The sequence below is a fragment of the Protomyctophum bolini genome (assembly GCF_963924005.1).
Source record: "Protomyctophum bolini genome assembly, chromosome: 5".
NCBI lineage: Eukaryota > Metazoa > Chordata > Actinopteri > Myctophiformes > Myctophidae > Protomyctophum > Protomyctophum bolini.
In genome coordinates, this window is record NC_137866.1 from 22,689,826 (window position 1) to 22,717,228 (window position 27,403).

At 43.2% G+C, this 27,403-nt stretch overlaps 1 protein-coding gene across 1 annotated transcript; it reads left to right on the plus strand.

Moving 5' to 3' along the window:
- The first annotated feature begins 2,840 nt into the window (after positions 1–2,840).
- Positions 2,841–27,082, plus strand: mical1 (microtubule associated monooxygenase, calponin and LIM domain containing 1). Its single transcript, XM_080764498.1, has 24 exons — positions 2,841–2,947; positions 4,579–4,879; positions 5,319–5,526; positions 6,592–6,699; positions 8,881–8,976; positions 9,638–9,793; positions 12,111–12,211; positions 12,422–12,673; positions 13,335–13,450; positions 13,770–13,896; positions 14,889–14,958; positions 15,546–15,693; positions 16,564–16,760; positions 17,805–17,908; positions 18,235–18,297; positions 18,604–18,844; positions 19,480–19,550; positions 19,775–20,612; positions 21,806–21,918; positions 22,610–22,723; positions 23,454–23,547; positions 23,740–23,833; positions 24,510–24,583; positions 24,954–27,082. Exons 2-24 carry the CDS (start codon positions 4,622–4,624, stop codon positions 25,157–25,159), a joined length of 3,849 nt encoding a protein of 1,282 aa, XP_080620624.1. The 5' UTR covers positions 2,841–2,947; positions 4,579–4,621; the 3' UTR covers positions 25,160–27,082.
- The last annotated feature ends 321 nt before the right edge of the window (positions 27,083–27,403 follow it).

A 27,403-nucleotide genomic window follows, 5' to 3' on the forward strand; every position in this document is an offset into this window, starting at 1 on the left:
AATCCCGCTGATTGTTGTATGATATTTTTGGAATTCTTATTGACACCTGGTGCAACTATACGTTGTTTTACCTTTGATGCCGGCGTCTGTAACATAACATAACTATTTAAGTCAGGTCAGGTCAGGTCCTAGAAGGCGTTCCCAGATTCGGCCTCAGGCATCAATGGGTTAACATTTTGCCAGTCGGATGAAAGCAACTGCGTGTGTTTATCTCCTCCTGGTTCCTACCAGATGATGCTTGCATGTATTGACATGTGAGACTAATTTCAGGCTTTCCACTTATTCAAACTGTGTGTCTTCTGCTTCTGAAAACTAAATTACGTTAACATTTAACAGTTTCAAGTCTCCCAGCTTGTTGCACCGCTTTCAGCATGGTATTGGACTTTCATCTTTATACAAGCCTGATATGACTGCACTAATCATTTTAGATAACTCTGGCATGTACTTTGGAGATAATGGTGCTCGGCTGTAGTATTGACAATAATTCAGCGTTTAATTTAGTTTGTGTGACCTGACCCTTCTTACTGTTGCTTGCTTGGAATTATTAGTGAGTGATTTCTTATCTGACTGAAGCTCATTCGACTGATTATTCTCTAGTTGTGAAAGACAATAGAGACGTGAAGCTGGTAACCTTCAGGGTGTTTCCTGAAATGCTAACCTTCAGGCCAGTTAAATGTCAGTGTGTGCAGCACAGTGCAGGAAACAGTATGAATGCTGTCGCATATGACAGACAATAAAATAGCAGAAATTCTGTCACCTTCACTTCACGGATTCTTATTTAAGTCAGTCCTGGGGATATTCTTTTTCTTATGATCCAAAAAGGAGAATGGCAAAACTGTGCTTGAACTAGTTAGAAGAGCCTATTTTTCCTTCAGGTCGGAATTTTAAAAGGTCTCAGACATAGACGCGTGCACACACGCACACACACACACACGCACACACACACACACACACACACACACACACACACACACACACACACACACACACACACACACACACACACACACACACACACACACACACACACACACACACACCATTTTATTCTGTTAATTGTAGGGTCTGTGTCTGTTGCTGAGGGCAAGAGGATGCAGGACAGCTCACAGCAGCAGGGAGTTGGTGTGAGTTACATTTTAGCATCAGGAAGGAAGGTCTGGCCATAAGTTATAGGAAATGCTACTTTAGAACAGTCACTATGACAGACTCACGCCTGTGAGTTGTTGCTGATGTGGTGTCAGAATGTGTCAGAATCTGCAGCGCGATAAACAGTGTAGTAGTTGTATGGATGGAATATGTTTTTGCTGATGCCGTTTGATCATAATATCATTTTTTATAAGTAACGTTTTCTCAGCAATTTCTCTCTTTTTGGCCAAAGCTGTAGCTTTTGGGAAACTATATAAACTGTTAGTCCCTGTAATTCAGCTAGCCACTATTGGGTTTCCATTGCATTGACAGGTCATGTAAGTTTTGATTCCTTACTCAAGTTAATTCTCTCATAGTGCTTGTCTTGCCTCATTGTGTACAGTATATGTTGAGTATTCACTACAGATTTCTGCCTTTGACTTTGCCCTTGTTTTATAAACTGACTCCACCTATTGCAAATATTGACTGAAAATGTTCAGTGTTATTGCTAACCCTTTGTATGCTAAATAATATTGCAAATGGACGTTCTCATGTGCATGAGCATCTATTTGTCCCCCTTATCCCATGGACCATACAGTAATTTGATGTATCATACTTTCACAAGCAGCTAAAGAACTTTGTATGGTTGTTTGGTCGTGTGGCCGTACAACCATAATTTAAAATGGTTCATCCTGCACAATGTATAGTTTCAGAATTGACATCTTAATGTACACAAGTTCTGAGGAAGATCCTGGTGGCTCGAAACGTTACCTGAAAAGAAATTGTATTGATGCACAGATTAAAAAAAAAAAAAAAAAAGTTTTGATCCGTCACCCAACCTAGTAGGATTTGGGGGCGATATCTCATTTGGGGGGCGATATCTCAAACCCTCACCCTAACCCTAACCTCCCACGGGGCAGCACACCTAAACCTAACCTTAACCCCCTCCCAACCCTTAACGCACCCCTCACCAACCTTAATCCGGTCATTTTAACGCACCCCTCACCAACCTTAATCCAACCAATGCTATGTCTAACCAATGCTATGTCTATCCAATGCTACAGTATGTCTAACCAATGCTATGTCTAACCAATGCTACAGCATGTCTAACCAAAGTATGCCTCCCAGGATTTGGATGTGCGTGTCTTCTGCCTCCTTTGCAATAGTGACATTGCAAAGCATGCAATGTAGCTAAGGCAAATTGAGTCAGTCAGTCTCAATGTACTAAAACAGTTTGTTAAAAGAAAACAAAAACTAGCACGGTTTGTGCATTTCAATCATGACTAATCTGGCAGAAAAACAAACTGATAATAGATGTAATGGTTGGTATGGACCATGGTAACTGGTCTTGCACGCACATTCTGCGTTCACAGAGGTGTCATGTTGAGTCAACCAGTATTGAGCAACTGCCTTATTTATTTACCATTCTAAAATGTCCCTAACCATTGTAGAGTGATACATTCTTTCAAAAGGAAGCTGCTGAAGTTTAGATGCAGATCTGCATGTGTTGCATATTGCAATACATGAAAAAAAACAAAAATATAGCAGTGTCATTTCCCCGCCTCGACACTGTTCAACCTAGTCCATTCCTAACTACCGTAGACCAGTGTTTCATGTGTGCTTTCAAGTTTCCATTACACTACATGCTCTAGTCTACCACCTACTGCAAATAATGCCAGACAAGTCCTGAGGCGCAGAGTGAGGATGACACATAATCCGTAGGCGTGGTGTTGAGTGGTAATAAAGTAAAGATATATAGAAGGACATACAGTAGGAACAACTGGGGAAGTTAGCGATGACTCAAGGCTTTGAAGGAAACCAGGTAATGAGGAAGATTTCCACTTTTAAAGCTCTGTGCTATAATTACGAGGGGGAGAATTTCCCGCGTCCCTATTATCTAATGCTTTGTCAGACTTTTGGATCTCCCCCGCAGATATAATGACAATCCCATGACATACATTTAAGAGTCTGTTTTGGATTATCTAACCATTTAAACCTATTTTATCTTCATCTATCCATCTATCGATGCTTTCTAAAGCTTTACCATATATAGTAAAACCCTTACTGAAAGAGTAAAAATGTAACTACATTTTGTATGTGATGTATAATTTGATAGCTTATGATTTAACATAGGTCACATTGTCATAAATCTGGTCAGATTAGGTGGCCGGGAAGCTAGGTCTGGGAAGATCTCACTCAGAGATCTCACTCAAGGAGACCCATTCAGTCAGACAACTCAAGGAGGATGTAATATATATATTTATTGAATATAAGATAATCAATGCAATATATTTATTATGGTTTGGCGATGTATTGGATCTGCTTTTTAGGTACTCAGGATCAAGCGCATCAGTCCCGACCATAGGGACTCTGAATCCCCCCGTACCTAAAACAGTAGATCCAAAACGACAGGTGGTAGCTGGGGTGGAGGTGGGTGAGCACTTGTATACCGCAGCGTAGAGTATACAATAGAAAGCAGCAAGCAAGCAAGCAGAATTGAGCGCAGGTTGTATGACAGCAGCACGCTGATACAACGGCAGTGGGCCAGCAAGAAGGCAAAGGATGTATGACAGCAGCACGCTGATACAACAGCAGTGGGCAAGCAAGAAGGCAGAGGAATGCAAACCTCTGGTTCAAGTAGCCGGTATGAGAGATGGGGTGAGCTGTGATTGGCTGAGTGAATCATGCGGATGATGCTGCGGTGGCCCAATTAACGGCCGGCGCGCTGACTGAGGTTCCCTGACTGAACTTGCTCTGCGCATGTCTACGACAGGCGCAAATGCTCATTTGTCCCTATGATTCACTCAATTGAAGGTCAGAATTTTCAATAGATCAAATTCTATGTACCAAGGTCACTCAAGGAGACCCATTGTCCATATGACTAAATCTTAATCACACCCTGTTTATTTCAGTTACAGAATTTACATACAGTCTTAGAAATAGCCTGTATAAACAAAGCCTTTCTTCCTAATGCTGTCAGCACAGGGGTTGGAGAACAGTGTCTTATCTTAAAAGTAATATAGTCTCAAAACTGCAGTCTAGAATGTATTTTTGCTTAATCTGTTAGACCTATTAATACATTCTACCTTTTTCATTACTTAGTTTCATATTCCGTTTGTTTAAGACTGAACTATAAAGTTATTTGAATGTAGGACATTACAGAGCTATTTTCATCATTTGTAAATATATAGCCTATTTTGAATTAGTCTTTAAAGTAAGATTCGGTGAACATTCCTTTGACATTTCATTCTTATAGTTACATGTGTTAATAAGGTTCTGTATACATATATAGTATAGATATTTAACTAGTCCTATTAATATAAAAGGTATAGTTAGCTGGCCACATGAGCTACATGCATTATGTCCCGCCTACTCTCACAGGCAATCCTGTGACGGCAACAATTTTGATTGGCTCCCATAGAGAAATTTACAACGTGTAACCTTCCTCTGCAGTCAACCCTCCAAACCGAGCAGGCCCAGGTCACTGTTCTGCATCATGGCCAGCCATGACCCGACCAACTCTTCCCATGCTGTCTTTGACCTCTTCGTCCAAGCTGCGACCTGTAAGGATGTTCAACGCCACTTTGCTGAGCTCTGCAAGCAACTGGATGTGGATGCCAAAGACTACAGGAACTTCTACACCAAGCTAAAAGAAAGGCTGAACCACTGGAAGGCCAAAGCACTGTTGGACAAGTTGGATAAGAGGGCGTCCCACCAAGACTACCAGCAAGGAAAAGCTTGTGCCAAAAACAAGGTAAAGAATAAATAGTCTGTGATGAAAATCCTTTTCCTGTGGATATAGTGAAAGTATATAGAATAGAAGAACGATATCTGATTTGATATTGGTAGCGTATGTCATCATAAATCGCATGAATATGTTGTGTTGTGTCTGTTATTTCAGTCATTAATACAACAAAAGTAATTTATTGGCACAAACACCAGTAACGTTTCGAGCAAATGTATATGTACTGTACATACACTATACTGTGCATGTGATTTGTGCACAATTGCTGCTTTTGCAATTGCAAAAGTAGCAAATCGTATGTTTTATTTGCTGTATTTTTGTGTGTGCTTTGCACCTGCATTTAAAATGTGTGTGGATGTGCACAACTACTTAGTGTGTATTACTATATTGCTGTATTGCTTTTTTTTCAGTTCAGTCATTACCCTCATTATTTGTCCTCTCCGCCCAGTGTCTTGTGTTGGGTGCTGGACCTTGTGGATTGAGGACGGCTATAGAGCTGTCCCTGCTGGGTGCTCAGGTGATGGTATTGGAGAAGAGGGAGACATTCTCCAGGAATAACGTCCTCCACCTCTGGCCCTACACCATATATGACCTCCGTGGGCTCGGGGCCAAGAAGTTCCATGGCAAATTCTGTACTGGAACTCTGGATCACATCTGTGAGTCACTAGTGTGAGATAGATAGATGTGTGTACTATATATAGTGTAGGTATATATTCAGTTTGTGTATATGTGCAGTGTGTATATGTTGTGTATGCAGTGTGTATATGTTGTACATGTCAGTCTTGATAAGGTAGTTGTGGTGGTGTGACCACAATACCCCCGCTTCCTGTGTGCAACTGCAACGTCTTGCATCTTACGACTGATCTCACACGTACACACATGTTCTGCAATACCGTAGATTGCCTTAGTTTTCAGAATATGTGTACTGAAATCACGTATTCAACCTTGATATAGTCTAGGTCAGAGTCCCAACCTGTGGTAGGCCATGAGGATAATGCAATATCCCCCTCCCCTTTTTGAATGTGTTTTCATTGTTATACCAATAAATAATAACTTAAATAATACTACTACGTTGGTTCCATTGATCCAAGCTGGAACACAATCGATTGATTGATTGCTAAAATAAACATGCTCTGAAACTGCATGTGGCCCACCCATCTGAAGGGGTCAGATGGGTGGGTTCAGGCTGTGAACACTCAGGCGCTGCATAGTGATTTCATAGTAACATTTTAAATTATGACTAGTACGTTGTACAATAGGAGAATAGAGTGTCGCAGTCCCGCCCCCTCGAGAGACCCGGAAAATAAATCCCCGTTCATTTTCCTCATAGACTTTTCAGAAAGTATTTATTTAAAGACGTTTACGCCGCGGACAAAGCCAACTCTTGTCGTGACCAATCATGACAACAAACACAATTATTCGGGCCAAACAAAGAATTAGAAAAACGGCAGGTTACAACACTTTTTTTGTTGTTTTTCTTCTTTGTAATTATTTGTTTGGTCCAAAATATTGTGTGTGTTGTCATGATTTGTCACGACAAGAGTTGGCTTCGTACGACGCTTAAAAGGTCTTTAAATAAATACGTTTTGAAAAGACTGGAGAAAATGAATGGAGAATCTTTTCCTGGGCCACTCGTCGTTCTGAAAGGGGGAGGGACTGCGGCGTTCTATAGTGCTGATACTGTACATGTAAACAGTATACTGTTCAACTATTGTTTCCAGGCATTCGTCAGCTGCAGTTGATCCTACTGAAAATATGCCTTCTCCTCGGAGTGGAGGTGCACACCGGACTGGAGTTCCAGGGCTTGATTGAACCATCAGAAAACAAAGGTGCTTCCCATATATTCTCATATATAGTTTATTTGTATTAGCAGCACATTTCAACATGGCAGGCCATTCAAAGGGGTTCATACAAAACATTAAGTGCATTATTAAGACATTAAGCCAGCAAAATTAAAACAGTAAAATAATCACATTATGAAAGGAAATTTGTTGAGTATAATGGAAACAAATCACACCTGTGTGAAGTGAGGGGTGCTCTTATCATCATACATCATCTCATTCCGGCCAATCACAAGTTGCATCCTCACTGTTCCGTCTTCACTTTTCTGTCCTCACGTTTTATCCTCAATACGTACTTTGCCAATCACATCATTGCTATTCCATGCTGAGCCAATCAAATTCACGCTAAACGCAAACACACACACAAAAAGCAGGACAACCGACAACAGTGACAAATATATTAAAAACTGATTTAACGAGACATTGTATCATTTGAGCCTTAATTGCATTAGGAATGAAGGATTTTTAAAGCTTTAGGTACTTTGTACCGTCTTATCAGAGGGAAGTAGTTCGAACTCCCTGCAGAGTGGGGTCATTTGCTACTGTACCTTGACAGCTTTTTTCCGAAGTACTTCCTTGTAGATAGATACAAGTTAGGTCACATTCTCACCTAATACTTTGGTAGACTCGAATGCGTATAGGCGGGGAAATTGGGATTCTTGCATATTTAATTGCCTGCGGTTTGCCTTCACACTGTCATTCGCAGCAATTGGAAACGCAGCAGGGGGGACCTTTATCAATGTGTTCCATTCATAAACTAGCCTACACAGTGAAATCTATGGTGATAAAATTACACTCATAACGTGCATGTGTCGTGCCGTCTGGGACCCCCCCCCCCCCCTCTCTCTCTCTTTCTCTCTCTCTACGCAGTGTTCTTTTGGCACATCGCTGCATGAGCGCACTGATATAACTCCCCAGTCCCCACACAGTGACAGCACTCCATGTTTACGGCACGCACAGACAGACAGACAGAATATTCTGTAGGCTATAATAGGCTACACTGCAGTGTTTTTATGTGTTTTCTTAAGCAATTGATTAATGTACGCGTCCTCATTTCGATCAGGGCTTCAGTCTCCTCATTCGACCACGTCTATCCACAGTAACGGGACATCTTTGCGCTGCGTAAAATATTCCTTCTCCGTCTCCAACTGTGTTCAGCTCCTCACCCGCCACATTGTTTGCTTCATTTCCTTTATTTACTGCGGATTGCATTCACACCTGCACCGAATCGTAGTCAAGTGCGATTGGAAGCGAAGCGAAACCCCCGTTTTTGGGCGGAGTAAAATGCGGTTCTTTGCTGCGCATTAGGATTCGAAAGAGCCTTCACACCTGCCAAACGAAGCGCACTTTCTGAAAATGTGCAGCAGGATTCGTTTTAATCGCAGCAAAGCTCTCTGGTGAGAATGTGACCTATATTATTCAGCTTTTTTCCGAAGTACTTCCTTGTAGATGGAGTTAATTATTTCTGTCTCTTCCCAATGATTTTTGAGGCTAGGTTCACTATTCACTGCAGCTTGCTTCTTCCTTTTCTATTAAGATTGCCAAACCACATTGCCATGTTAAAAGTCAAGATTCCCTCTATCGGGTTCTTATCGACTACTCTACATTTAGTTCTGAACTGGGGACATAAAGCAGACCTTTTCCCATAACCTGAGAGGTCTGCATAGTTCATGATATAGCAAAAGATCAGAAATGTGTTTAGGCTGTAAACCATTCTTTGGTTTATAAACCAACAGTAGTATTTTGATATCAATCATTTGATGGACAGGGAGCCAAAAAGCCTATATTCCAAATAGTAATCATTGCAGTGATAGTAAACTAAACATATTTTCAGGTCTGAATACCATTTTTATCAGCTTAAATTGTGTTCCAGATCCAGTTCTGTCTAATTTGTTTATTTTATCAATTCCAGGTTCGCTTATTGGTAATCCTGTATACTTATATGCAGGATGATTAGATAAAACTGCCCTGGAAATCTATTTTCTGTTTACAAAACAAGCTGGAGAGACAGGGAGACGCCTGTTACAGAACAAACACTCAACGCAATAATATAGAGCTATTTAACACTTATTTTAACAAATCAATATAACTTACAGTATTACACCTTTAAAATTGTGTGAACCATTATTTTTAACGGTAGTTTTATATATCTGTGCGTTCCGTTGCCAGGTTGGACAGCCAAGCTGCACCCTGCGTCTCATCCCGCAGCGTCCTTCCAGTTTGATGTCTTCATCTCTGCTGGAGGAGGCAGATTTGTCCCAGACGGTGAGAAACACGCGCAAGTATGCGTATCTTTGTATGTGTGATCTGATCTGAAAACCAAACCAAAACCAAAGTTATTCATTTACAATACACGACTAATAGAGCCATGTGAATGCTTGGATATCAGGTTTATAAGTATATAATTTTGATTTGTGCATTTTGTTTCTCTCATTGTGATTATCTACTGAGTGTTGGCGATAGTCTGAATCTGACGTTGTTTGTTTTTCACAAAAAAGGATGGGGACAAAAAAAGAATGGGGTGCAGACAAATATTTGTTTCTTAACTAAATGTAAGGTAAAGTGATTCCAGTATGTTTCAGTGCCATTGCAAGAGTTTTAAGCACATTTTGGAGATTATAAATGGCAATTATTTTGCTAATCATGACATAATACGTTTCATGTCTAATTTGAACACTGTTTTCCTTGTAGACTCAGTTGAACAACACGCATGTAACAACTCAGTGGTACGGTGTGGTTGCTGTATCCAAGACCCATGACCATGCATTGCAATGTTGCAATGCAATATCTTATAAAAAAAACAATCCTACGGTTAACTACAGAGTACCAACAACATAACCAAGTGTACAACCAAATGCTCATCCCTAATGTGAATGATTTTCTGTAACTTCTCCCTCTTTGTAACATTTTCCCTCTCCTTTTCCAGGCTTCAAGCACATTGCGATGAGAGGCAAGCTGGCTATCGGGATCACGGCCAACTTCATCAACAAGAACACAGCCGCCGAGGCCCGGGTACCTGAGATCAGTGGTGTGGCTCGTATCTACAACCAGAAGTTCTTCCAGAACCTGCTGACTGAAGAAGGTAGAGGTCCACATATCGTCCCCACACTGTAAAATCCCCAGCTGGATCAGATAGAGAGATCAGATAATGCCTTAATTGAGCATTGAAATTTAATTTCAGCCTGCCCTCAATATATCCTACAATAAATGCACAAAAATGTGTATGTGTGTGTGTGTGTGTGTGTGTGTGTGTGTGTGTGTGTGTGTGTGTGTGTGTGTGTGTGTGTGTGTGCGTGTGCGTGTACGTGTCTGTGCATGCGTGTAGTTCACGTATCTCGGCCCCACCTATAACCGGGTGGGGCATTGCCTCGTTCTCGACTTGCAGTGTTCCCACGTCGGCCGGTGACCAATGGGCAACAGTCTAGTTTATCGAAATGGATGTAGTAGGGCTTGAGTTTTGTCTCGGGCAGAAGATGCTCAAAATAGGAACAAATAAAACCATTTAGTCCATTTTACCCCACCCGCTCATTAACATAGTTCTCATACACAGTAAAATGTATCCATTTGTACACTCTCAGAGGTAAATGAACACTTAACATTTGACAGTGTACCTCTGTTGCGTCTCATCGAGCCGAACCTCCAGGGCGTGAAATTAATGTTCACACGCCTCAGCTGGGGACAGTTACATGTGTGAAAACAAATAAGTCATGTCAATAAATACTACTTGTCGTTCAAAGCGTCAAGTGTCTTGTGATACTGTACATGGTGCATTTATATAGCGCCTTTCTCCAAAGCGCTTTACAATGTGCATTATTACATTCATTGATTTCACACACATTCACACTGTTAAATAATAGATTAAATAATCTTCCAAAAATGTGTTGAGACTTTATTAAGAAGATTCAGCAGAGTAACAACATACAGAGTGTTCCAGCAGACCCTCCAGCAGAGGCGCAAGCCTCCCCAATCCCATTCTCAGACAGTCTTTATAGTCTTGTTTTATGTCCATATAAGGATCTGCGCTAAACATAAGGGAGACACACAAATAAGCATACCTTTGCTGACAGCGTGGAGGAGTCAAGTCAGCTGTTAGATTGACAGCTGTAGTTGAATTAGACTGAGCACATTGGTGAGCAAAGATACTGAATGTCCCAAACTCTTCTCCCTTCTGGCTCCAAAACTGTGGAATGCACTTCCCATTGCAGTCAGAACTGCAGCATCACTCCCAATCTTCCGCCGTAGTCTGAAAACCCACCTTTTCAGACTCCATCATGGCCCATAGCACTTACCCTACCCCTTAGATAGCATTTGATACAGACTTATAGCATGTTATGTAGACAGCACTATAATTACATTGTATATATAGTCATAGCACGCCATAGTACATAATATGTACTATGGCGTGCTATGACTATATATACATACATATTATTATGTATAGCATAGTAGTATATATGTATAGTTTCATTATATAGATATTCCACTGTTACTTTCTTAGCTTACGCATGTTTCATGATGAATGCTTTTATGTGATGTATTCCCATGCTTTTGTTCTTGCTTAATGTAAATCGCTCTGGATTAAGAGCGTCTGCTAAATGCCTAAATTGTAAATTGTAAATTGTAATGGAAGGCAGAGAAATACAGAGTAATGCATATATTTGGCAATCTATTTGGCATTCTAGAATATCCATTACAACACACAGACGGAAGAGGAAACCATGCAAGGCAACAAGCTATTTATCGGGAGAAGTTATGGGTTCAGTGTTGATAAAGAACACTGCGGCAATAATCTAGGGGAGCCTGGAATTTAACCTGAAAACCTCTGATTCCCAAGCACAATTCTCTAGCTCCTGAGCCATTGATGAGCACACTGTGAAAATATTTCTCTGATTTTTAAAGGCCCAAACATAAATGTGTTGGTCGCCCCCACCATAAATAAACAAACTATAGACAAAGTTACAGCACTTATTTTATTGATTATGTTCCAAATTCTAAAAACAGATTTAGCATTTAGCATTTTCATTTAATATTCACAAATATGTTTACTCCTCAATTTAACCCATTTTGTCTTTTTGTCTTCTAAATCCTAAAATTTTTCTGAAAAACCCATATTTCTATGTCAGTGGGGCTCAACCTTTTTCATGTCAAGGACCCCCAGAATTATCTCTATTGGGCCGCGGACCCCCATCTCAAGAAGCCAATATTTTAGTTAAAAATGTTCGCCCTGAAATATATATTCAAAGATTTGTGCCACATTTTCACATATTTCAAAAATAGCAGACCTACAAGCTATGAGCTTGTAGATCTGCTATTTTTCAATTATAACATAATGTTTAAAACACCAAACACCATCTCTCCCAGCTCTCTCTCAGTCTCTCTTGTCCTTTCTCCCAATTCAGGCATTGATCTGGAGAACATTGTCTACTACAAAGATGACACCCACTACTTTGTCATGACTGCTAAAAAGAAGAGCCTGCTGAACAAGGGTGTCATCAAACAGGTGAGCGATATTGTTTTTCCCGGGGACACCAATGGGAAGACTTCAGCTGAGATGGCTTATGATTGGCTGAGACGTGGAGAGGGGAGCGGTGGTTTTACTTCACGTAATAATAACTCTGAGTCTACGGCTTGCCAAACTGCTTTTGTGCAAAGCAGGTGAGAATTTCTGTTGGTTCACACCCTTCCTTCTGCTCTTTCGGGGTCTCGCCAGGACTGCAGTGACCCAGCAGAGCTTCTGGCTGCTGCCAACGTGGACGAGGACGCCCTGCGCTGTTACGCCCAAGACGCCGCCAGCTTCTCCACGACACTGCCCCGGCTGGAATTTGCCCGGAACTATAAGGGACAGCCGGACGTGGCGATGTTTGACTTCACCTGCATGTACCGCGCAGAGCACGCCTCGCTGGTGAGGGAGCGGAAGGGCAAGAAACTGTTGATGGGCCTCGTTGGAGACTGCCTGGTGGAGGTAGGTGACACACTGTGGGTCCACTGCTCTCCTAAACACTTCACCATATACCAGTCAGACGCCCTGAGGGCAACCTCGCCCTAAAGGGCGAGGTTGCGTGCACGCATCTGCCTGGGTGGCGGAAGGCTGCTGGGCCTGCGCTTTGGCATGGGGGGGTCAGATCAACATATGGAATAAATTATGTACTGGCCATATATGGAGCGTGTCTTGAGTGTACAGGGTTTGATGAGGTCATATCAACATATGGAATGTCAGAACAGGTCAGCTCCATATATGGAGATCTAAGGCAGCGGGGCAGTGTCTTGAGTGTACAGGGGTTGATGAGGGCCCAGGTAGGGCCGGGCCTTAATTTTCAGGCCTGTTGAATGGACCGGTATCAGTCAAAAGGAAGACATCGAAGACGGGTGGGGATCAACATATGGAATGTCCACATTAACATTAACCCTGGCATCCCTATTTTGGTTTCAAAAATATTAAATCGATGATCTACAAGGGGGACGTGTTGCATTGCGATGCATTTTGAACTTGCAGATTGGCTATTTTCTCTTTATTTGTTGCACAACAAAGTATATAGGGCTTACGTGGTTAAGACAATCCCCCCCCCCCCCCTCTTAATCAAACTGCTTGTTTTAATGCTCTGGCATTTGCCTTTTGTTTGCAGCCTTTCTGGCCTCTTGGGACCGGCATCGCCCGCGGGTTCCTTGCCGCATTCGATGTGGCATGGATGGTTAGGAGCTGGGGCATGGGGGTTCCACATCTCAAGGTCCTGGCTGAACGGTGAGCTAAGGTCCATATCGGAAGCACAAAGAGATCATTTGAATCATTGGACCTGTACTTTCCCTAATTTGACAAAAAACGACCAGTAGAGGTTTCATAAGAGTCTCCATTTCATTAACTTCCCCATATAAATATAAATATCATGTTCTTTTTACTTAATTTAAACATTACAGAGTACACGTTTGGATAAATATGCATGAGTAAACATTGGTACTGAAAGCACAGACATGAATCATTTGGATCTGGTTGTGTCTCCATGCTATAATGTTCCTGTACTTTGTGTTTCAACTCTGTCTCATTTTATGAATGCAATGGACAGAGAGAGTTTATACCAGCTACTGTCTCAGACCACCCCAGAAAACACCAGCAAGAACTACACCAACTACAGCATTGACCCCTCAACCCGCTATCAGCATGTCAACCTCTCATCCATAAAGACCAGCCAGGTTGGGATTGTTTTTCTTTTGTGTTATTATTATTACTACCCCTTACCCGTTGTGAGATATTGCCCCCCCCCCCCCTTGTGGCTGTGGGGGGTACTGCACCCTAATTCACTAATACATTCATTGTTCATTTATAATTTGTTAAATTGGAAAAAGGACCTCCATATTATTATGGTTAATATGCCTGTGTGAAAAGTGGGAGTGATTGGTGCAGGCAGTGAGGTGCTACGTCTGTCATTCAGACAGACATTGGCTTAATTATAGTATGATGTGATTATTATTTACTATAGTCCTACTAGACCCCAGGGAATTACATCTGGTCACAGTAGTTGTTTTTCCGTGCATCTGAACGAACCACTGACTACTAGGGGCCTTCCATACTGTATGTGTTAGGCTCAATATGTCTCCCTTCACATTCATTAAATCCTGTGATCTTTTGTGGCCAGATGTAATTTCCTCGGGTCTAGTAGGACTATAGTAAATAATAATAAAGAAATCGGCATAACATTTTGTCAATAAATACATACCTAGCCACTTGTTCGAATGCATGCTAAAATCGCTAAAACGAAAGAAAGCAGGACAAAATTGCTTGAAATAGCTAGAAGGTTACTTGTTATATAATTGAAATATAATTAATACACTGTATATCTGACTTCTCTAATTAAAAGTTATACCCAATTCCTCCAGCGCTCCATGGATCATTCCAGCAGTACAGTATTTCACATAGTGTGGATTTTGTTGCCAGGAAACTGCAATGTAAGGTCTATTGAATTGGCAGACCAGGCCAGAGGGACTGGCTTTAATATAGGAGAGCTTATTGATTTTTGGGCTTTAGAGAGTTTTCACAAAATACCACATAGAGTGCACTGCATAAAGACGTATTTGAATTACAATGTTGTGTTGTTTTCTGTTCTGTTCTATTCCAGTTCATATAAGGATAATGCACGCCTCGACTACAGTTTTGAATGTAACTTTTCTCTTCATGTCTCATACAGGTGCAGAACCTATATGACGCGGAGAAGTCTAACACGTCCAGCCAGAAGCAGAAGAACAGGATGCGCCAAGGTCAGCTGTTCCTTCATAACAGTTTGGTGGTCACTATTGTAGTTGTTCTTAACACATATTAGCCTAGAATCCTTACAGTATTATCTCCTTTGGCTGGTAGCAGTGAGCAGTAGATGTTTAGCTTCCCTTGTGGAAGACACAGGTTTGAATCAGAAGGTTACTTATCGTTGCTGTCAGGCAGAAACCTTTTTACTGCCCTACAGTACTTTGTCATAGCTACAGTGTCGCACAATTGTAGCAAAAATTGCAGATCTACAAGCATGTAGATCTGCTATTTTTGCTATATTTTGAAAGTGATTAACTCTTGTCTTATGTGAGTTTCATAAATATTGAGCCAATGAAAAGTATTAGAAGCTTGTGACTAAATAATAACTACATCGCTTACTTTGGAATTTTCTGAACAGAAACAGTTTTGGACATGCAAGGTTTCCACTCAACAGTGACTATATGCAACATACAAAAGAGAACACACACACACACACACACGCACGCACACACACACACATGCACACACACACACACACACACACACACACACACGATCACATCCACTAATGTAACCTGAAAATTGACGTTTTCCTCCACAGATTCGTCTGGAGGTTTCGATGAGTTATTAAGGTGGTGTCAGCACAACACCGCAGGCTACGAGAGGGTAAAGGTCCAAGACCTGACCCAGTCCTGGACGTCCGGTCTGGCTCTGTGCGCCCTCATCCACCGCTTCAGACCGCCACTCATGTGAGTCGGCTTGCTCTCTGTTTCAACTTTCATCTTTCTACCACAAACCAGTGATTCTCAAGCTCTTTCATTTCAAGGACCAGCGTTTGATACGATTTTTTTAATCTCTGGTACCCTAATGTACTCGGTGTTAACTCGGAGAGTGTACAAATGGAACCAAATGGACCGTTGCATTTTGGTTCCATTTGTACACTCTCAGAGTTACAGACCCATTTGGGGCTGTGGCAGTGGCGTATCCAGGAATTACATTTTGGGCAGGCGAGATGTGTTAATTGTCGTCTCCCCGCGCACAATCGTAGCACTAAAGGTTTTCAAAGAGATATATACCTGCCAGACGAGTAGGATATAAAGGCTGAAAGGCAGGCATTTACATTCCAATGGGTGATCGAGGGTTGCGCTCTACCGCAACGGCCAATCAGCTGTCCATTAATAGTTCTCAGGTCTTGTTTTTGTCCTCTTGCTTTCTCATTGTATGGATTTTGGCCACGCCAGAAATGGATTTGGACAGGCGGACAGACGCCTGCCCTCGCCTTATTGTAGATACGCCTCTGGTCTGTGGACTAAGGGTGAGGGTCCATTTGGTCCCTAACCATCATCAATTACTCTGACTGAGGGTAAATGGACCCCACGTTGAGAACCAGTGCCGTGAACAACACAGATAATGAGGTGTCTGTGGCCCAATCCCCTTTAACTGTGTTGTTTTGGCCCAGTTCTTGACAGTCGGCAATTAACATCTGATGCACAGGGTTACCCAATGGACAAAGAAATCAATCTGTGAGCGATGCAAATGATTTGTATTCTACCAATAGGCCTCCTCCTGCATTCGGTTACTACACAGTATGAATCCCTGCTCTCATTCTGCCTCCACAGTGACATGTCCTCGTTGGATGAGTCCAATGCCATCCACAACAACCAACTGGCATTCGGCATCCTGCAGAGGGAGTTTGGGATCTCACCCATCATGTCTGCCAACGACATGGCCAACAGCGGTCAAATAGACAAGCTGTCCATGTTCCTGTACCTCACACAGGTCCATGATGCCTTCAGTGTGCCTAGCAGTAGCAAAGGTAACCTACTTCAAACATGACCCACAATCTTGTTACTGCTGTGTGAAGCTCGCCCAACGTGATTGAGATTTACCACGTTTTGTGCTTTGATTTTAAACGCAATAGTTGCGTTGTCTTTGAAATAATCACCTACAGTTAGAAACTTCAGAGACAACGTTATCAATACTATTACATAAGCCACTCGCTGAGACACTTGACTGCATCGTGCTCTAATCATCTATTCCTAATAGAGTGAGGCTGGTTTTCTCCTCGGACTGAAATGTGTTTTGGTGTTGATAAGCCATCACACTGCCTCTGTCCCTTTAAGAGCATGTTACCCAGAATTCCTCAGGTTTGAGTGGCTAGGGCTGTGCTCAAAGCCAGCCAGATCTCCTCCTGCACTAAGCCAAGAGCAGACACAAGAGCAAAAAGCATCGCGTGAGGACATATGGCTTATCGGGGGTTGGGGTGGAACTAGCCTCGCTTAAAAAGAGATCAACTATTCCTGTACCGGAAGGAAGGATTTATTGTAAAACAAGGTATTTGTGGCATTCTTGTTGGTATTCTGTGGAGAAAAGGGGGGAATTCTTGCAGCGTATAGATGCGAGTTCAGTGTTAGGAGGTACTATACTACACAGTCTGTGCTGAAGTGGGTGTGACATATACACTCTGCTGGTCTGTGATGCTGTGCCGCTCGCTCTGCTAGGAATACGCTGACAGATGCGCAGAAGACAGGGGGGGAGCCGTCAGTCTCCAGTTACCTTATCTGACTGGTGACAGTGGGACAGCTTGAGCATAGGAGTTTTTATTTAGATTGACTAAGTTAAGAGTTCACTAATTCAGTTCAATTGCAGATGCGGGGCAGATATAATGAGACGAATGGGATCGCTAAGATTTCAGCTGGCAGAGTAAATGCAGTAATTATTAGCAGGGATGCACTTTATTTATTGTGAACATCTGTATTTAAGTCATCCAAATTTGCTATATTAGAGGAAAACTGAAGTGTGTGGTTTGTGTGTTTGTGTGTGTGTGTGTGTGTGTGTGTGTGTGTGTGTGTGTGTGTAGAACCTACAGACCTATTGGCACCATCCAGGCCCTTAACTCTTTCCCGGCAGTCGGCGGTCTTTTTCATCAGCAAGCTGAAGCACAACTCTCTGCAGAGACGCAAGGTGAGCCCATAGAAATACGGCACTCTGACTGGACTCCATTGTTGACACAGTATAGCTTCCTTGATAAAGGAATTCTCAAACACACTGAATGTTTGGCTGGAATTGGCGTTACTCATGTCACCAAGTTAAATGTTCAAGCCGCTACACTGTTCTGTTCCATTTCATTTCTCAGAGGCACTGGTAGTTCACGTAATGTTTTCTTTTTTTTCTTCATATTATTATCATATTTTAAGCAATAAAGATATAGAGAGGCAGTCGTATGAGTCACGAGTGACCGTTTTTACATACGGTAATTGGATAACATACATTGTTTGTGTTTTGTGCAGGAGAAACTGGAAGCTGAAAAACAAACGAGAAAAAAGGAGACCAGGATGGGTGACGAGGACAATGTGAGTTCAGTCAGTGTGACTTCAATCAGATCCACTTAACACAACGGATGAGCCAGCATATTTCAAATACTGTATATAGGCGCTGGAGTGACAGCAGATATGGCAGATTTTACTCTGCCATATCTGAAGCCCTGCCTTCCGTCCCCCCCCCCCGTCCCCCATCCCCCGTCCCGCCCCAAAAAGGAGGCATGTGTGTGTGTGTGTGTCTAATGGCTGGTCTAACCAATGACTAGTCTAAACAAAAAACTGTCTAAACTAAGTACTGCACCCCTGTATGTTTGCTCCCATCTCACCCCATCCCCACAGCCGGTTGCCCCCGTCGTGGCCCTGCCGGTAGCTCCCGAGGAACCCCAGCTACAACCCGACGCTGACTGTGGCATGGGGACGCCTGCGGGCAGTAGTTCAGAGTGCTACTTCTGTGCCCAGAGGGTGTACGTGCTGGAACGCATCAGCGCCGAGGGAAAGTTCTTCCACCGGAGTTGCTTCGCCTGCCATCACTGTGGCATCACACTCCGACTGGGCGGTTACACCTTCCGCCAGAGCACAGGTGGGTTCAACTTCCGCGTCTAGCACTTTAACGCCTGATATATTTCTTTGGCAATAATGTAAAGGTATCTGAATTTTCCTTGAGATGTGCTTTAATTATAAAATCATGTAAAATTATAATGAATATTAAATATTCAAACACTTTTTTGCAACAAAATGCCTCAAGGCATTGGCACCCTTTTCACATTGGCTTATTATAGCGCCACCAGGAGGCCATAACTGGACCTGGTGGAGACCTGTGCCCGGCCTAAGGGGCACTTTTTCTAGTTTATTTTTATTATTAGATTAAACAAATCTAAAGCCTCTGGTGCCGTAGTACAATAGCTGCCTGCATTTCTGTTCAACAGCTTGTCATACCTGTAGTCAAATGTAATGTAAAGAGGACACGACATGCTTTCTCCGAGGATAAATGGAACAAATCTTGATTTATTCATCTGTATTATGAATAATTTGTGGCAAGGCCCTTTCTTAAAGGGCTTTGTAGTTCAGCCAAGAAAAAGTAATGTAAAAGAAATCATTGAAGAAGGAGAAAAAAAGGCTTGGAGGGCTGTTCTTTTCTTCAGCGTCACAACATTATGCTTGTCTAAGACGATGAACTTGCATTCCATTGTTCCCTCTGTGATGTTTCCCCTCCAGGGAGATTCTACTGTGAGCTGCACTCCGAGGACGAGGGAACAGGGAATGGGACAGGAACATCCTCCCGTAAGGTGCGATTCACTGTGCACACAAACCTGATACCTCAACAGCCTTTCTGGTGTCTGCTGACTGGCGGTGACTCAGGGCCCCCGTCTTTGCTCTGTGTTTATGCGGCCCAATGTTAACCCATTTAGACCTAAGTTCAATTCTACAAAATGTCTTCTAAATCGAGAAAGGGCCTTAGTGAGGAAAGAAATCACCTTTTTCACAGTACATGACTTTTCTCTCTGTTCAGGATAGCACAAGAAAGCACGAGGAGACAAATGGAGAGAACGACCCCACTCCGTCTCCCTCAGAAGATGATGATTATGAGGATGATGATGATGATGAATACTATCTCGACTGTGGTCCCTCTAAAGACGCTCCGCCACATCCACCCGAGGGCAATCGAGACCACAACAGACTCAACTGTAAAGACGAGCCCCTTGAGCCGCCACCGACGGAGCCCCTCGCGGACCTTCCGCCTCAAGATTGGCCAGCGACTCCTGCCGAGGATGACGAGCCGGAGGAAAACCCACCCTCCGTGACTCCCCCGGTCCCTAGGCCCCGCCTCTCGAGGCAGAACACGCCCACGCTCTCTCCCCCTGTACCCAAACCTCGCACCGTCCACCTAGTGAACCCCTCTCCCCCTGAAGGGTGCTCGTCGCCGCCGGTCCGCCCTCCGCAGGACAACGGGCCCGACTCGCGGCCAAAGCAGTCGCTGCGGAAGCTCCAGCTGAGCGACGCGGAGAAGAGCCAGCTGGTCAACCTCCAGAGCCTCAGCCTGGACTCTGACTCGGAGACCCCGGGCGGGTCGTCCTCCTGCTCCTCTTCCTCGGCCACGGCGGGCCGTCTGAGTCCTCCCAAGCCGCCGACGACGGGCACGGACGGGCAGGAGGAGGAGGGCTACTGGAGTGGCAGCGCCACGGTGCACATCCGGGACAGGAAGAACCGCCGCTGCTTCAAGAGGAAAGAGGAGCCCGGCGGCCAGCAGACCAGGGTCCGGTCAAAGTTCTCCCCCTGGAACCTCTCGTCCCCCAGGCTCGGCAGAGAACACCGGCTCAGTGTTCTTAATAGCCACCCGGGCAGAGTCGGTAAGGAAACCTTAACCTACTTAGATCGTAGGACGGACGCGTGGAGCCGTCCTAGAGCTAGTCCAACCGATGGATTGCGAGGACGTGTACACACGTCCTAGCGCATTTTCATTGATAAAATATTCCGATTTTTTTTTCTTTTTTTGGGGGGGGGTTGGCCTCTCCTTCTGCACCGTACTCCTTGCTGATCGCTGCCGTTCACTTCCCTGTTTACCGCTCAGAAAGAAAGGCTCGTATCTCCTAAATCTAGGGAGCTCTCCGTGATTTTGACCAGATGAATATACTAAGCACTTCATTTGATTTCAACATGCCTCTCGTTTAAAATATGAAAGCGAGGGATTATCGAGTGACTTCATCGTAATCCTAGTGAGGTACAGTAAGCAACTAAAGAATTATTTCCCCCGGTTTTTGTACGGAAGGGGGGGCTTTCAGAGTAAAAGCTGCCAGATCTGCCCTGGCGCTGAATAAGTTAAAGGGATAGCTCGGTCTTCGTGTCATTTGTTGTGTTTTCCCAATCTTCTTTGAAGATGAGTCGAATGGTGAGCTTAGCCTAGTCTAGCTAAAAAAAATAACAAGATGGAATGATGGAATTTCCCTCCCTAAAACATGATCATCAGGTACTATGATTGTGCTAGGAGACAGGTTTTTTTTTTCAAAATGGTGTACAGAAAGTGTTAAAATTATGATTTTATGTGGCCACACCCACCTGTTCATCAAGTATGCCTCGTTTTCAGGTGGGTGTTGATCCACCTAAACTGAAGCCGCACCCACAGCTCTTCGAGCGTCACTGGGCCATACGTGAACACGCTGGCTCGCCAATACACAACAACAGCGGTGCTCGTTGATGACTCACGCACACACGTTACTTGTTCATGATTCGCTCACACACTGTACTCGCCATATATATATATATATATATATATTTTATTTTAGGGGAGGGAATGACATTGTGACTCAAAGGCTCTCAGCTTTCAGGAAGAAACCAAAAATACACAGGGACGACTTATTTCAATGTTCTAACCACACCTGGGCGTCTATTAGAGTAATTTTAACTCCATACACGCATACAAAACAGAAAAAGTAAAAAAGAATCACGGCACTCCATCTTTAACACTAGGCTAATGACTACAAAGACTGAAACCCATCAGGATTTTCAACATTCAATTGACCGTATTCTCCTCCTTTTACCACAGAAACATCCTTCAAGCATGGCCACAGCACGTCCGAAGACGGTGCCGATGGAGACGACGACGACGACGATGAGGAGATGCTTGGAAGAGACGACATTGATTTATTCCATGACAAGGTAATTAATGCATTTTGGGCGGGAACCCCTTTTGTTGTTTTAAACATTATGTTATAATTTAGCTATTGAAAAATAGCAGATCTACAAGCTCATAGAGCGCCACCGAGTGGCGCGCTACGAGCTTGTAGGTCTGCTATTTTTGAAAGATTGTGAAAATATTTATTTCAGAAAACTGGAGGAAAAATGGGTTAAGGACACATTAGGTCTTCATAAAGACCGTTCCTGTCAGGTTTGACCAGCCATTCACTAGCTTCGGAAGACGTTTTTATTTCCAGGGAGAAAAGAAAAGTCTGGGTCTGAGTCCACTTCAATTCGGCATAGAGTAGTGCAAACATTGCTCACTCTCTGCTGATTTCTGATCGTCTGCACCTTTGTTAAATTGACACACACACACACACACACACACACACACACACACACACATGTACACACGCTCCTCTCTCTCTCTCTCTGTCCTCTAAGTAATGGTCCATTGGTCCGATCGACAACCTACCTCAAACCCTCACCCTAACCCTAACCTCCCCCGGGGCAGACACCTAAACCTAACCACCCACCCTCTCCCGACCCCCAGCGCACCTCGGACCAATGCTCCTTCGGAGCAATGGTCCGTCGGATCATAGGGTGCTTCCCCATAAAAGGCATAGGTGAGTTCCAGACTAGCCATTCACAAACGCATGCTTGGGGCCATCAGTTTCAGACGATGCCCTCTGACCCCGTGGAGGCTGAGAAGATGGAGCTGAAGAAGATGAGGACGTTGGAGCGGCGAGCCAAGATGAGTGAACTGCAGCGTTTCCGCAAAGCCCAGGTCGGTAAAAATGTCACCGTACTATTACTTTACTTGAGTATTTCAACTTCTTGATATTTCATGCTTTTACTCTGTTATATTTCAGAATAGATATTGTAGTTTTTGCCCGACTACATTAATATCCTAAGCTACAGTATAAAATAGTGTTTAGGAGGTGCATAATCGATAGCTATAGTACAATAACTAGAACTGCACTCTGTCGAGTGCCTACTTGCTTATTGCACACTAGTAGGCCATAAATGGCAAGCAGAGCGCGCAAGTACTGTCGACTGCCTCTATGTATATGTAATTTGTAAGTTGATTAGCGGTATACTGTGTGGTTACTTTGCGTGTGCCCCGTTTGATGCGTATGTATCGTAGCAGCATCGTCAGGGTATAACTGGTATAATTAGTTCTCAATGATGACGTAATAAAGATGTGGATTAATTTAAAGGACCCAATGCCAGGGTGTAATTGGTTTTCGATGGTGACGTAATGACGATATGCTTTAGTCAGGAGGATTAAAGGTAATGCCCCTATGTATACATGTATGTAATCTGACACCACTGCCGTATCAAGCACAAGTAGTCATTACGTCATACTCTGGCACGGCGCATACGCATCAAAAGGCGACATGCTGGATGAAAACTATTACCTGCGCGCTCTGCTTGCGCAAGTAACTATGTGTTGTCGGGCTTTCATTTCCCAACTCGTGACTTAAACGCCAGTGCTTCTCTCTTGTGATCCACAGTCCATCCAGAGGAGACTGGAGGAGATTGAAGTTACATTCAAGGAGTTGGAAGAGAAGGGGGTGGAGCTGGAGAGAGCTCTCCGACAGGAAACCGGTAAGAACATAGAACTGCTTGTTTCATGATGATTAATATACAATATACATTACATAAAATGACACCATCCAAAGAATTCAACAATTTTAAGTGGGTTGAATGTCCGATGAGGTTTCAGTAACTCAAAGGAAACACATATACACAAGACCACATAACTTTCAAAGTCAACCCCCTGTTCTTGTCCTATCCCAGGCAATGGCGGTTCCCCTGTAATGATAGACCAATGGATCGAGCTGGTCCACCAGAAAAACGGCTTGGTGTCGGAGGAATCAGACCTCATGGTGGCGTAAGTATAATATTACTATATGCACCTATGGACTCTCGCATGCATCTATACTCTATGTTTAGATGCAGTATTAACCCCTTTTTTGGTGTTTTAAACATTATGTTATAATGTAGCTATTAAAAAATAGCAGATCTACAAGCTCATCATGGTGTGCTACGAGCTTGTAGGTCTGCTATTTTTGAAAAATCGTCAAAATGTGGCGCAAATCTTTGAATATATATTCTTTCAGAGCGAATGTTTTTTAACTCAAATCTTTGCTTCTGGGGGGGCCCCCTGGAACTATACATATTTTCAGATGGGGGGGTCGGCGGCCAAATACATATAATTTTTGGGGTCCTTGACATGAAATATTGAGCACCACTGATATAGAAACATAGGTACTGTATTTCAGAAAACTGTCAGGATTTAGAAGACATACATTTCTAAGTGGGTTAAAAATATGGATATACAAGATTTCTGCCCGACAGCAATGACATAAAAACCAATACAGATTCTGTTCTGAGAGAAAATGACACAAAGGACACAGGAGGGCCAGAGCAGCAGACCCCCCCCCCCCCCCCCCCCCTTCCCACCCATAACACTGTGGTTACTGTTCCTGCTGGTAGCCAATAACCTCCACACTCCAAGGTGGGTTATAGTGCTGCTGTGATTCACACTGTTTTTCTATTTCTCTCAGGTCTCGCCAGCTTGAGCTTGAAGACAAGCAGAGCATGCTGGAGTTGGAGCTCAGGAAATACATGGAACTGAGTGGTGTGTATATATAACGTACTTTGTGTTTGTGTGAAGATGGTAAGGCTGTCCCCGAACATTCGGGGTTCGAACCTTCGCTCGTTAGGGTTGGCACTCGAATCTTAATTAATGGGCTTGAACCATTCTTTTTTCTTTCTTTTTTTTTTAACTCAAATATTTCTCTGCGAGAATGCGATATGCATAATAAGAGTACTATGTTCATGTTGTGTTTACACGTTACATGTTTATTATTATCCATCTTATTTTGAAGAGAACGTTATGCACAGGAAGTCCGTTTCAGTTGTAAACAAGCTACCATGACACTTTCCCAAAGTTACGTGCTTTTTATATAGCGTGTGTGTGTTTTGTTTTTGTTTTTGTCTTTTTTCAGACTCTGAGAAGACGGCGGAACAGCGGGCGGAGGAGGAGCACTTCCTGCAGCAGAAGATCGAGGTGGTGGACATGAGGGACGCTCTGGTCGCCTTCTTGGACGAGAAGAGACTCAAAGAGATCAGTGAGGAGCAAGCAGTCTTTTCCATCATGGAGGCGAAAAGACACTCCACATCAGCAGGAGCTCAGGTTCACTGGGCACAATAAGGTTTTTTGTTGCACATGCAAGAGGTGCAGTCAATGAGCGCGTGCATAGATACTGTTCTGTTCTGTAAATATTTTTCTCTTTTTTTTTATATTTGCAAAAGCCAAAGACCGGCCTATACAGCACTGGTTATTAGCGTCGGGGTCCCCGGGACCACCAGGGCTCCGAATGGACAGTTTTACGGGTCAATAACGCTGAGTTAAATTAACACTGTGGATTTGACAGTGTAGATTCAGGGTCCCAGGCCTGTAAAGGTCAATTCGGACCTCTGGTGGTCCCCGGACCGGATGTTGAGAACCAGTGCTATACACAGCATTGTGAAAGGAGGGCTCAGCGGTATCTGAGCGCATAGAATAAAGCACATTGCAAAATCCAGAGTGTTCATTTAATTGTTAACTCAACACTCAGCCAGTTCTCAGTTGCACATGAGTCCATGCTGACTGGGAGAATTTTCCATCCCCTAAGGGGAGACAGACACTCACTTTGAGGTTTGAGACTTTTTGGTCTGGAAGCTCTCTCCTTCTTAAGCTCTGCCTGGACCACAAGATGGAAGAGGAAACCCTGCTGTGCACTGCTCTCCCAGAACCCGGTTTAAACTGGCCACCATACGGTACGGTTTATGACTCAAAAGACTTCCACCACTTTGAATTTGAACATGGACAATGACATGATGAGGGATAGAGCCAAGATTGAACTGCATAAAGCAAAGCAAATGACCTCTGAGAGGTCATTGGTACCCTCTCAGAGTTTGTGAATTGATAAATGGACAACACTGAGGATTTTACCGCGGTTACAAGCAAGGAGGTTGTATTCTGAAAATACTTTCACGGTGACTTGTCTCGTGTCACCATAACTCGCACACACAAATGTAATGTACATATGGCAGACTTTACAGTATGATATGTTTGATATTTGTATACTGAATAAGTTCTAGGAATTAGAAGTAAAAAAGATAAAGATACATGTTTGTTGATTATAAATAAATAAAATATACTATAGAAGTTATTTAAATTAACATTAGTTGAATGCAGCAACTATTATTGATAATTTGTCATGATTATTACTCACCATATCATTACCGTAGCTCTTCAAGACGTTCACCATGTGCTTTTGTAAATCAACTGCATGTCTGATAGTTGATCTCAGGGGTTGACTGTTTTGGTCCTCCAACATTAAAGTGTTCAGTTATTTCAGCGGATTCGACCGTTCTCACTGTATTGGATAGGCGAAATCAACCATTATCAGCACCTTCGAATAGGGCCAATATGGCTATACTGGGCATACTCACCCTTGGCTGAACGTGTCATTTCCAACTCTATTGTCGGCGCATGGAAACTAGGGGCTACTAATATATACTGTTCTCTGCCTATCGGGACATAACTCGGTGTCTGGTGGCCGTCGCAACGCTCGGCACGGCGACTCGCTCGGCTAGCGCCTCACGTGGCTCAAGGCCACCAGACACGGCGCGCATCCGTCATCGACATCAGTGACATTATCACCCGTCACAATAGGCGATAATGACCTGATATGGCCATATCGGCCCTATTCGAAGTTGCTGATAACGGTTGATTTTGTGTATTTAATACAGTGATAACGGTCGAATGGGGTGGTTATTTCACTCGTGGCCTTCAGTGAATGGCTGCGCAACAGGAACACGGGGGGGGGGGGGGGGGGGGCGGGGGGCATGGAGAATGAATGGAAAACATTCAGAAATGTATAAATTGAAGCCATTATCTATCCTTTGCAGATTTACCACTCAGGTGTTGTTGGCAAAGTAGAAGGTTCAAGGTGAGAAAAACATACTGTAAGTGAAACATGAGCCTTATACTGTACATTCATTGTTCCAATGCTTCTATTTTGTCCAAATTTTGGACAGCATTTCACAATATAATTATCAAATAAAGGTCATGCACTTTGATATTTAATTATTCTTTTTGTGTTATGTGAACATAAATGATTAATCATACTGTAAATTAGAAATGTATTTTCTGGTTGATTCAGGACAGTGAGACCTTGTGTCATTTGACATACAGTGCTGTATTGATTCAAACTGTTATGTAATGTCCTTGTTAATCCCCTGCTATTTGCAATACTTGCCACTGGGGTGCGTACTTATCCTTTTTAGATTGTGTTATCAGTGCATTTGGAATACACAGACTGGTTTACAGACAGCTCGGGGGCAGACCTGCAATGCACAACAGTAAACACACCACATCTCTCCACAATGCGTTTTGAATTTGGCTCTT